This window comes from Cebus imitator, unplaced genomic scaffold (genome assembly GCF_001604975.1).
Source record: "Cebus imitator isolate Cc_AM_T3 unplaced genomic scaffold, Cebus_imitator-1.0 Scaffold191, whole genome shotgun sequence".
Lineage (NCBI taxonomy): Eukaryota > Metazoa > Chordata > Mammalia > Primates > Cebidae > Cebus > Cebus imitator.
Window position 1 is genome coordinate 1401096 of NW_016107506.1, and position 12736 is coordinate 1413831.

The 12736-nt window shown below is 40.0% G+C and overlaps 1 protein-coding gene and 1 long non-coding RNA gene across 4 annotated transcripts in view; both read right to left on the reverse strand.

Annotated features, from left to right (window-relative positions):
• Positions 1–10190, reverse strand: part of CRYGD (crystallin gamma D) — a 14953-nt gene extending 4763 nt beyond the window's left edge. The window contains exons 1-3 of one of the 3 annotated variants that reach the window (XM_017546712.2): positions 10081–10190; positions 9738–9980; positions 7185–7523 (exon numbers count right to left, since the gene is read on the reverse strand). In XM_017546712.2, the coding sequence (XP_017402201.1) occupies positions 7251–7523; positions 9738–9980; positions 10081–10089 (525 nt within the window). In that variant the 5' untranslated portion in view covers positions 10090–10190 and the 3' untranslated portion in view covers positions 7185–7250. Of the gene's footprint in view, positions 1–7184; positions 7524–9737; positions 9981–10080 lie in introns of those variants that run through there. The other 2 variants (XM_037745060.1, XM_037745061.1) reach the window with 2 other exon arrangements.
• Positions 1–10795, reverse strand: part of LOC108316717 — a 19783-nt gene extending 8988 nt beyond the window's left edge. The window contains exon 1 of the long non-coding RNA XR_001830415.2: positions 10764–10795. This is a non-coding gene — a long non-coding RNA (uncharacterized LOC108316717). The remainder of the gene's footprint in view (positions 1–10763) is intronic.
• Between the last annotated feature and the right edge of the window lie 1941 nt (positions 10796–12736).

The following is a 12736-nucleotide window of genomic DNA, read 5'->3' on the forward strand; positions in this document are numbered from 1 at the left end:
GGGTTTCACCATGTTGGCCAGGCTGGTCTTGAACGCCTGACCTCAGGTGATCTGCCCGCCTCGGCCTCCCAAAGTGCTAGGATCACAGGCATGAGCCACTGCACCTGGCCTCCATTCTCTTCACAGCAGGGTTTCTCCACCACGGCACTATTTTGACTTTTGGGGCCAAAAATTATCTGCTGGATGGGGAGTCTGTCCTGTGCTTTGCAGGACAATTAGCAGCATCCTGGCCTCTACCAGCTGGGTACCAGTAACATTACTTTCCCGTTGTGACAAGCAGAACTGACTGCAGACATTGCCAAAGGTTTCCTGGGAAGCAAATCCACCTGTATCCCCCATTGAGATCCACTGATTTACAATAACTTTGGTGCACCCAATCTCATTCCTTAGATTCTTGCTATCCAAGTCTAATATTAAAAAGCAGTTTTCTTGGGACAAATTTTATATGATCTGTAAAGCTTAATAAGCCTCATTTACATCTTTCTCTTTTAAAAATTATAACTTTTGTGGAACATTAGAAACTATAAATCAGTAGAAAGAAGAAAAGATTTTAAGCCATAGTTTTGTATAAAAAGTAGCACTGTTGGCCAGGCGTGGTGGCTCACGCCTGTAATTCCAGCACTTTGGGAGGCCAAGGTGGGCGGATCACAAGGTCAAGAGATCCAAACCATCCTGGCCAACATGGTGAAACCCAGTCTCTACTAAAAATACAAAAATTAGCTGGGTGTGATGGCGCACACCTGTAGTCCCAGCTACTTGGGAGGCTGAGGCAGGAGAATTGCTTGAACCCGGGAGGCGGAGGTTATAGTGAGCGGAGATCGCGCCACTGCACTCCAGCCTGGCGACAGAGTGAGACTCTGTCTCAAAAAAGAAAAGAAAAAAAAAGTAGCACTGTTGATGTATATTTAAAAACTCCTAATTCTCACACCTGTGATCTAATATTTCCATTTCTAGGAATTTGTCTAAAGGAAATAAAGGTGCATACAAAGATTATGCACAGTGATATTTTGTCAGAATAGTGTTTATAATATAGAAAATTGGATACAAATAAAATGTCCAGAATAGGGCATTGATTAAATAAATCATGGAACACCTGTTTGACGAGATGCTATGAAGCTACCAAAATTCGTGTTGTCAAAGAATTTATTTAAGGGTATGGAAAATGCTTACTATATGTCAAGTTAAAAAAAACCCTGGTTTGTTATACTCTGAAAATTACAAAATATTGAAAGAAATTAAAGAATAAATGGAAAGCATAACCTATGTTAATGAATTGGAAGACAACATTGTTAAGATGTCAATACTACTCAAAGCAATCTACAGATTTAATGCAATCTCTATCAAATCTCAATGATTTTCTTATGCAGAAATGAAAAAAGCTATCCTAAAATTAATTTGGAATCTCAAGGGACCCCAAATAAATTAATCTTGCAAAAAACATAGTTGGAGGTTCCTCATTTCTAATAAGGAATGCTGACACATGCCATATGGATGAACCTTGAAAACATGTGAAGGGAAATAAATCAGACACAGAAGAACAAATATTGTATGATTCCGTTTATTTGAGGTACCTAGAATAGTCAGAAGCATAAAGACAGGAAGTGGAACAGTGGTTACCAGAGACAGGGGGAGGTAGGATTGGTGAGCTGTTGTTTAATGACTACAGAGTTTCAGTTTGGGAGGATGAAAAAATCGTGGAGATAGATAGTACTGATGATTGCACAATAATGTAAATGCACTTTATGTCCCTGAATTGCACACTTAAAATGTTTCCAGTGGAAATTTCACTACTATAGATATTTATATATTTAAATACAGTATATTTTTATAAGGAAATATTAGATTTTTTACTACAACATAAAAATTATTCCATGAGCAATAAGGGAAAAATATTTTATCTATTAATTTCTTGATTTTGATAATTGCACTTTGGTTGTAATCCCAGCACTTTGGTTAGGCTGAGGTGGGCGGATCACAAGGTCAAGAGATCGAGACCGTCTTAGCCAACATGGTGAAACTGTCTCTACTAAAAACAAAAACAAAAACAAAAAAAAAAAGAAAGAAAGAAAGAAAAAAATTAGCTGGGCATGGTGGCGTGCACCTGTAGCCCCAGCTACTCAGGAGGTTGAGGCAGGAGAATCACTTGAACCCGGGAGGCAGAGGTTGCAGTGAGCCGAGATCACGCCACTGCTCTCCAGCCTGGTGACAGAGTGAGACTCTGTCTCAAAAGAAAAAAAAAAGAAAGTGTTCTCCGTACATATGGATAAGAGAGTCATTATGTCTGCAACTAGTTCTCGAAGTTTAGGAAATAAATGTATGTGTGTAGGAAGAGAGAGAGAGAAAGAGAGAGAGAGAGAAAAAAAAAAAAAGAAAGAGAGAGAGAGAGGAGAGGAATAAGATTTCCCAAATGTCCAAATGTGGTAAGATGTTAAGATTTGGGAAATATGGATGAGGGGTGTGTAAGAATTCTTTGTACTCTTCTGACAAATTTCCGCAAGTCTAAAACTGTATAAAAATAAAAGCTGAAAGAAAGAAGGAAGTTAACAAAGTAGGTTACAAAACATTTAAAACCTTATAAATCAGTTATATATATGCCTAAAATCACGTGAACCAAAATCGGATTATTCTGTACTTTTTCTATGCTTATTCCCATAAAGAATGTAATTAGAAGTAATTTTTATTAAACTGTCTTTATAACTTTTCTTTATCTTTCAACATTTTTGTGATAAAAATTTTTTAAGTCAGAACAAAGAGAGTAATGGATGCTCATTTTTAAACTGTTGTTAAAATTCTGTTATGCTTTGGTGAAAAAATGTGATGTTGGCCGGTCGCAGTGACTCACACCTGTAATCCCAGCACTTTGGGAGGTCAAGGAGGGAGGGTTGCTGGAGCCCAGGAGTTTGAGACCAGCCTGGACAACATGGTGAAACCATCTCTACCAAAAATACAAAAATTAGCTGGGTGTGATGGTGCATGCCCGTGGTTCCAGCTACTCTGGAGGCTAAAGTGGGAGGGGTTTCAGCTCAGGAGGCAGGGGTTGCAGTGAGCCAAGATCACACCACTGTACTATAGCCTGGGAGATGGAGCCAGAACCTGACTCAAAAAAAAAAAAAAAGGAAAGAAAAAGGTGTGGAGGAGGGATGTTTAGGAAGCAGTTAAAATTTTGAATCTTTTAAATTCAGTGAGCATTACATCAAATACCTTTTCTGGTTACTGCTTCATAAATAATTATTTAAAAACACCAAAACATTCATTAAGTACATGTGCTGTCATTTACTTATCATTCCTCTATGATTAGAAAATTATCAGTTTTCATTTGTTTTATTATAATAAAGATTGAGTGAATAGTTTGTGCATAACATTTTTTTTCATGTTTAGAATTTGTATCTTAGGATAGGTTCCTAGAAGTAGGCTCAAAAGTTAGTTCATATTTCTTCCTCTGCTGTTCTTGTGACATTCAACTCCTCGTTATCACAAAGGACTGAAGAAGTGTAAATGTTTGCTAATAGTTGGTACCATCTGAATTGCCTCCCAAGACAGAGTGAATTCCATGGATTATAAAGGAGTTAAAGAGTGTCCAAAACAAAATTTACTTTAAATTTTTTGTAGTCAGCCAGGTGTGGTGGCTCACACCTGTAATCACAGCAATTTGGGAGGCAGAGGCAGGTGGATCACTTGAGGTCAGGAGTTCAAGACCAGCCTGGCCAAAATGGTGAAACCTCATCTCTAACTAAATATACAAAAATTAGCCGGGCTTGGTGGCATGTGCCTGTAATTCCAGCTATTGGGGAGGCTGAGGCAGGAGAATCACTTGTATTCAGGAGATGGAGGTTGTGGTGAGCTGAGATCACACCACTGTACTCTCTAGCTGTTGTCCTCTCCATCTCAAAAAAAAAAAAACTCTTATAGTCCTCTTACTTAAATATTCTTAAAGCAAAATAAAAGAATATTCAATATAATTGACATCTTAAGATTTGTTTTTTCTATTTATACCCTTCCCTCCTTGGACTTTATGCTTCTTTCTCCTTTTATTCAGTTCACTCTGATTTCCCTATAACACCAAAGCTCACACTGAAGAATCAGATAAATTTTAAGGTCCTCTTCAATCCTGGGAATTTGTGCTCTGTACACAATTGCACTAGAAGTAAAGACTGCTCTTGTGTTTCTTCACTCAACCTTTCTTATATATTGCCCCCGTTGCAGCTAATAGATGTCCTGTGGTGACCAGGGACACCAGCTTTAGGATGATGCAGATGCTAAATACCACGGGAGTCAGACAAAACCTGGGGCCCTGATGACGTTGTTGAGCTGCTGAATCAACCATCCCTAAATCCTGTGCTCCCAGGACTTCCTGTCATGTGAGCTAGTAGATTTCCATCTTGCTTACCTATTCAACATGAAGTTGCTGCTACTTTCAGTCTAAAGCATTCTACATCAGATCCATTTCTGGCTGTGGGATTAGGGTGAGATTTGATCTGGTTAAAGGTTGAGTAACTCACAAGGGAGAAGGTACCGAAGAGAAATCCTGGTGAGGAAAAGATGTAAGTAAGGGCAGAGATGTGAAAGTGTTTGTTGTGCTTGGAGGACTGAGATGAGATGGGAAGGAGGGACAGCTGAGGTCAGGAAATAGGAGATGAGGCAGTCAGGCTGGGGATCGGGTTCTCAGGAATTTGAATTTTTTCCTATGGGAAGTGGAGGAACATCAAAGGTTTTTAATCAGGGAAATGACAAGATCAGAGTAGTCTCTAAGCACTTACATAGTGACTCCTCCTTTTGAAAATTCTAGCAATGAGAGTACAAATAAGACAGAATAAAAGGTAGGAAAAGAACCAATATAAGTGAAGATACCGTAGGACAGCCTTATATGTAGTATACTAACTCATACATATGTATATTGAATGAGGTTATATAAATATATATAAAACTGTGTGTGTGTGTGCATGTGTGTGTGTGCACGTGTGTGTTCAGAGAGAAAACAGCTTTGGATTATTCAATATTTTAAATTCAGTTCCTGGTTGGTTGTTTGCAATGACCTCATGGTAAGAATCTATGAGCTAATGTTGTCATTACTTTGACAAGATTTCATAATAGATTTTATAATAGAAAACCAGCAGTTTCTGAGCTGCCATTCTAAGTTCTGATTCCACCTTCATTATTGAGCGTGACATTAGAGTTAGACCTTAGTTTACGGTACATAAAATAATGATATACGGATTTAAAATATGTTAGGCCGGGCACAGTGGCTCATGCCTGTAATCCCAGCACTTTGGGAGGGTGAGGCAGGCGGATCACCTGAAGTCTGGAGATCAAAACCATCCTGGCCAACAATGTGAAACCCCGTCTCTACTAAAAATACAAAAATTAGCTAGGCGTGGTGGCGTGTGCCTGCAATCCCAGCTACTTGGGAGTCTGAGGCAGCAGAATCGCTTAAACTGAGGAGTCGGAGGTCATGGTGAGCCGAGATTATGCCACTGTACTCCAGCCTGGTGACACAGCAAGACTCTGTCTCAAAAAGTAAATAAATATATAAATAAAATAAAATGTGTTAACCATCTTATCTTACTACTACAATGTTCTATAATGGCCCCTCTTTCTGCCTCTGTCTTTCCCCTCCCTCCCTTTCTTTCTCTCTCCTCCCCGCTTTTTTTTCAACTTTCATTTTAGGCTCAGGGGTACACGTGCATGTTTGTTATGTAGGTAAACTTGTGTCGCTGGGGTTGGTTGTACAGATTATTTTGTCATCCGGGTACTAAGCCTAGTGCCCAATTGTTACTTCTTCTGGTTCTCTCCCTCCTCCCGTTCTCCACCCTCAAATAGGTCCAGTGTCTGTTGTTCCCTTCTTTGTGTCCGTGTGTTCTCATCATTTAGCTCCCGTCTTTTCTTTCTCTTTCTCTCTTTTTTTTAATTAGAAATGTCTCTAAATAAAATTCTATACAGTTACCTAAGGAAAATTCACATATACTCTACATCAGCTAGAAATGTGTTTTGAACTGCAGGTAACAGAACACCCAGATACAGCGGCTTAAACAAAATGTGGTATATTTGACTGCCTTCACAAGAAGTCTGAAGGTAAAAGGTTGTTAGCATGGTCCAGGGGCTCAGGCACATCAACGCCAACATCTCTGAAGTTCTCCTGGTCTTTCTCACACACTCTGTTATTTCTTGAGTGTAAGAAATGAAAGGGGCATGTGGGGCACCAGAGGCATCTGCTCCCTTTCATTAGAAAGGCAAAAGTTTGGCTGGGCACGGTGACTCACGCCTGTAATCCCAGCATTTTGGGAGGCCCAGGCAGGTGGATTATCTGAGATCAGGAGTTTGAGACCAGCCTGCTCAACAAGGTGAAATCCCCTCTCTACTAAACATACAAAAATTAGCCAGGTGTGGTGGTAATCCCAGCTACTTAGGACGCTGAGGCAGGAGAATCGCTTGAACACAGGAGGTGGAGCTTGCAGTGAGTCGAGATCTCACCACTGCATTCCAGTCTGGACCACAAGAGTGAAACTCAGTCTCAAAAAAAACAGAAAAGTTTTTCCAGAATCATCTCTTCTCCCTCGCTATCAACATTTTTCCACTTACAATTTGATGACCAGAAGAATGTCACATGGCCACCTCTGCAGTAAAGGAGTCGGACAGAGATTTGTGAACTCAACTTTTGCATACAATTGTAGAGAATTTAAAAACTGACGCACATTATGGTACCCAGGTTCAGAATTCCTGATTGAAAAAGTGGGTCACACTATCTGAACCTATGTTTTCAGGTCCTCCCTCCTCAGGGAAAAACTGAAATCTAAACAGATTTCCGATAATCTGGTTTGAAGCAGCAAGCTGTTTAAAGGCCAGAGAATCAAATGAGGTAATGTATTATGAAACTTTGGCAAACTGTTAAGTTCTGCTTAATATGAAGACATCTGGCCGGGTGCGGTGGCTCACGCCTGTAATCCTAGCACTTTGGGAGGCTGAGGCGGGCGGATCACCTGAGGTCAGGAGTTCGAGACCAGCCTGACCAACGTGGTGAAACCCCGTCTTTAAACAATAATAGTAGTAATAATAATAATAATATGAAGACATCTTTCTGTTGTGAGAATTTCCTTTGTTATCTATGCATTACACATCTTGGTTGCCATTTGCCTCGTGTGTAAATAAAATAACGTAGAATAGGGCAAAATAAAGACACCAGCAATCAGTGCCAGGAACACACAGAAAATATTTTATTAGTTTCCAGATTGAGAAACTACGAAGGAGTACATATTTCAGTAGAAATCTATGACTCTCCTCAGAGAGCCCACTCTGGCATTCACGGATCCCCAGTCCTGGTGCCGCCTGTAGTCCCCCGGCCTCAGCAGGTACTGCCGTCCTCGGTAGTTGGGCAGCTCGTAGAGGACCCAGGAGCCCTCCAGCGCATTAAGGGAGTGGATTTCATTGAAGTGGAAGTGGTCCTGAAGAGAGGTGCAGTCCTCAGTGAACTCTATCATCTGGCCTCTGTAGTCCTCCCTCTCATAGAGTCTTATCCTGTGAGAGCCAGCCTGGCAAACCCAGAAATGAAAAGAGAAGAAAAGCAACCGTGAAATGATTCCAATGCGTTTTAGGCAGTTCAGCTTGGAGAGGACCCGCTCAAAGCCATTTTGAAATACACGGTAAAATTAATTAATTCTGAATATTTATAAACTCATTACTGAAGGCAGATATTCAATACCTTTTCAGGATTATAAAGTGTTATAAAGAAATTGAGAAAGAAATAGCCTTAATATATTCTGCTATTTCTCAGGATGAGCTGACTCCTATGCTTAGTATCCTGTACCACACACAAACCCAAATCTGTAACAGCTTATTACTATTGTATGCCATTTTGAAGAGATGTTTAATATTAAAATAAACATTAAATTTAAAAAATTAAATTATGTATTTTAATATACACTATATCTAATATATATTTAATTATATACTATATTTAAAATATATTATAAAATGTATAAAATTATATTTTAAAAAAGAAAAAAATAAAAAAAATTGTTTTATTTAAAAATAATTATATTTATTAAAAAATTATATTAAAATTATATTTTATAAGTACAAATTAAAATCATATTTATTCAAAAATGATTATATTTTATTTAAAAATTACTTAAAATGTAAATAAAATATATTTAAAATATAAGTATTTTATATTTATAAAATACATAAATATAAGGGCTGGCACAGTGGCTCATGCCTGTAGTCACAGCACTTTGGGAAGCCGAGGTAGGTGGATTACTTGAGGTCAGGAGATTGAACCAGCTTGATCACTATGGCGAAACCTCCTCTGTACTAAAAATTCAAAAATTAGCCAGGCTTTGGGGTCAGGCGCGGTGGCTCACGCGTGTAATCCTAGCACTTTGGGAGGCCGAGGTGGGTGATCACGAGGTCAGGAGATCGAGACCATTCTGGCTAACATGGTGAAACCCTGTCTCTACTAAAAATACAAAAAATTAGCTGGGCATGGTGGTGCGTGCCTGTAGTGCCAGCTACCCGGGAGGCTGAGGCAGGAGAATCGCTTGAACCCGGAAGGCGAAAATTTCAGTGAGCCTAGATCGTGCCACTGCACTTCAGCTTGGGTGACAGGGCGAGACTTCATCTCAAAAAAAAAGAAAAGAAAAAGAAAAAATTAGCCAGTCGTGGTGGCATGCGCCTGTCCCAGCTACTCGGACGAGAATCGCGTGGACCCTGGACGTAGAGGTTGCAGTGAGCCAACATCATGCCACTGCACTCCAACCTGGCTGACAGAGAGAGACATCGTCAAAAAAGTTAATAATAAATAACAAATGCAATAAAATAAAAATACGAAAATTAGCCGTGTGTGCAGGTGTGCTCCTGTAACCCCAGCTACACAGGAGACTGAGAGAGGGGAATCATTTGAACCGGGGAGGCGGAGGTTGCAGTTAGCCGAGATAGCGCCACTGCACTCCAGCCTGGGCGTCAGAGTGAGTGAGACTCTGTCTCAAAAAAAAATAAAATAAATAAAATAAAAACCATAAATAATTATAATGTAAATAAAATATATTTAAAATATATTAACTAAGAAATATAATATAATTTATATATTATGTAAATATATTAAATGAATAATTATTAAATACATCTTAAATTATATTCATTAAATATATTAAAATATAATGTATTTTAAATATGATATAAATGAAATATATTAAATACATAAGCCTATTTAAAATATTAAATGTTTTAATAAGGTAATATATTAAACAACAATTAATTCTAAGTCAATAATTTGTGAATACAATGAGGAAAATAGAGGAAAAAATCAGTAAGTCCAAGGACGAATTTTTCATAAACTGTAGTGTTCTAACACACATATGGGATATATGTGGCACATGTGTGAAATGTCTGTGTTGCTCTCCATTGACTGCCGCACCCTCTGGCAGCTATTCTTCTATTAGGTAGTAGTGTTTTTTCTACGACTCCATTCTATATGATTCCAGAGTAGGAGTTAAGTCTTATACAAGCCCTACGGCGGGGGACACGTTTTACTCAATAAGTGTTTGTGGATTAATTGTGATTCATTGGTATCTGGGTAACACTTTGCTTTTGTGGGGCGCAAACTCTATTGATTTAATCCACTAGAGTTCATCTTTTATCCACTCTCAGTTATTGTGAATGATCACTACTTCTAATGTTCAGCATTTGCTTGAAACCATCCAGTGAGTGTCCTGAGGGCCTCGGTCCTGACTTGAGGCTGCACTCACGTGGGGGATGAGGCGGCAGGAGCGGACCGAGTCGCTGAGGCCCATCCACTGCTGGTGGTTGGCATAGTCGCCTGGGCGCAGGAAGTACTGGAGGCCCGAGTAGTTGGGCTGCTCATAGAGCATCCAGCAGCCGCTGTCCACGCGCACCGAGTTGCAGCGGCTCAAGTAGGGCTGTAGGTTTGAGTGATCGCTGCTGCATTCGTAGTGGCGGCCCTGGAAGCCCCGGTCCTCGTAGAGGGTGATCTGCAAAGCAAGGCGAGGGCTCACAAGCCTGCTCCCGCCCCAGTCTCCGGTCCCCGCGATGCACGGAGCTCCCGGGTAGCGGGGCGCGGGCTGGGCTCACCTTCCCCATGGCTGGCTGGGCGCGCGGCGAGTCTGAGCGGGTGGGGCCGCGCGCGGCGGGGCTATATAGCGGGAGGGCTGCTGCGTTGGCAAGAACCGCACAAAAGGGCCCCGCAGAGGAGAGCAAGGGCATTTTCGTGTTCTCTTTTTTCTCTTTGCTGTCCTAGTCCATGCGGCTCATTGTGGGTTTTGGTCCTATTCTCTCTGGAGTATTCGGATTGCTGTCACTGGCTGATGCTGTTGAAAATGTTTGAAAAAAGGTAATTTGGGACACTGTCTATTTCATAATAGAAGTGGAGCTTCAGCTATTTCACATAAAGTTCACACTCTTATTTGTATAGGTTGGGGGAAAACAAAAAAGTTTAAGTCGGGGAGCAAAAAAAGCAAAGACTCTTAATAAGGCAAATATAAATTAGTCTGTCAGAACTACAGCATTACTTAGGTGCCGCAATGTTGAATACTGTTAGTATTGTTAGTAGGAAGGAAATGGGCTTAACTGAATGTTGAGAATTTCAAGTTAGTCCTTTAAGAGAACGTCATCAAGAAAGGTTTAAGAAATTGGAAAGTTTTATCAAGAGAGTTCACAGAATTTCGATCTTTTTTTTTTTTTTTTTTTTTTGAGACGGAGTTTCGCTCTTGTTACCCAGGCTGGAGTGCAATGGCGCGATCTCGGCTCACCGCAACCTCCGCCTCCTGGGTTCAGGCAATTCTCCTGCCTCAGCCTCCTGAGTAGCTGGGATTACAGGCACGCACCACCATGCCCAGCTAATTTTTTTGTATTTTTAGTAGGCCGGGGTTTCACCATGTTGACCAGGATGGTCTCGATCTCTTGACCTCGTGATCCACCCGCCTCGGCCTCCCAAAGTGCTGGGATTACAGGCTTGAGCCACCGCGCCCGGCCTAGAATTTCGATCTTTTATGATAATAAAACACACAGCAAACATGAATCTTCAATATTGGATCTGATTTTGTAGCAATCATGCCTGGAAGTAGCTGAGAATTAGATGTTTTTCTCTTAGCTAATGGTAGTGCTGTGATTCAAAAGAGGGCATAGTTCTAAGATGCTTAATCTCAGAAAGAACTAAAAAGGAAATATGTAAGCTTGAGGAAATTAGAAAAAGTAATACATTTGAAACAAAAAGACAGGATCTCTTAGCTTATTATAAAATAAAACTGAATTCTTAAGAAACTTATTTCTCGTAGAATCTAGAATACACATTTGTTCTCTGAATGAGTGAGAGTACAGGAGGCCTTTGACTCAGAGGAAATTAACTGCATGAACACAAAGGGGAGCTCTGGCTGGAATGATGCAGGGAGAGGAAGGAATAAATATCTAGAAGCTGGACTCTAAGAAGACTTTAGAAAGTACTTACTGGCCTGGAAGAGAACAGTTTGATGGACTGGAAAGAGCACTGGAGTGGAAAATGACCTATGTGTCCAGCTTCTTTCATGTTCAAAGAACTGTTCACAGCCCTCTGTCAACCCATGGAAGTACTTTGTCTTGTTTTTGAGTCATAAATCTTTGTAAGGGGTACTTATGAATTAAACACCAACTATGTGCAATACAAATTATTTTAATTCTTATTTTCTGGCTTCTTCTTATTCACTATGTAAATGCACGTGTTTGCAAAGTTGCTTGTGTTTACAGAGTAGAAAATAAGCATCTAGAATCTAAGGAATACACATTATCATTTTAATTAAAATTTTAAAACACAAATAATAAAAATAACTTTAAAATAATTATTATTACATACAAATGGCCAATGGGTATATATAAAAAATACTCAACATCACTAATTGCCAGGGAAATGCAAGTCAAAATCATAAGGGCATATCATCTCATCACAGTCAAAACGGCCATTATAAAAAAGACAAAAAAGAATGAATGCTGGCAAGAATGTGGAAAAAAAGGGGTGTTTGTATTCTCTTGGTAGGAACAAAAAGCAGTATACCTGTTATGGAAAACAGTATGGAAATTCCTAAAAAATAAAAATAGAACCACCATATGATCCAGCAGTCCTACTGCTGGATATACATCCAAAAGAAAGGGATGTCTTGACTTCTATGTTTATTGCAGTACTATTCACAAAAGTCAAGATATAACATCAGCTTACGCGTCCATGAACAGAAGAATGGATGAAGAAAATGCAAATTATATATATATGTGTGTGTGTGTGTGTGTGTGTGTGTGTGTGTACATATACACACAGATAATGGAATATTATTTGGCTATAAAAACAATGCTATCCTGTCATTTGCAGCAACTGACAGCAGTTACTGGTTGGAACTAGAGGTCATTATGTTAAGTGAAATAAGGTAGACACAGAAAAACAAACATTGCGTGTTCTCATTCATATGTGGGAGCTAAAAATATTGATCTCATGGAGGTAGAGAGTAAAATATGGGCCAGGCGTGGTGTTCACACCTGTAATCCCAGCACTTTGGGAGGCTAGGGTCAGGAGTTTAAGACCAGCCTGGCCAACATGGTGAAACCCCATCTTTACTAAACACACAAAATATTAGCTGGGTGTGGTGGTGTGTGCCTGTAATTCCAGCCTCTTGGGAGGCTGAGGCACAAAAATCGTTTGAACCCAGGAAGCCAAGGTTGCAGTGAGCCAAGATCGCGCCACTGCACTCCAGCCTGGGCGTCAGAGTGA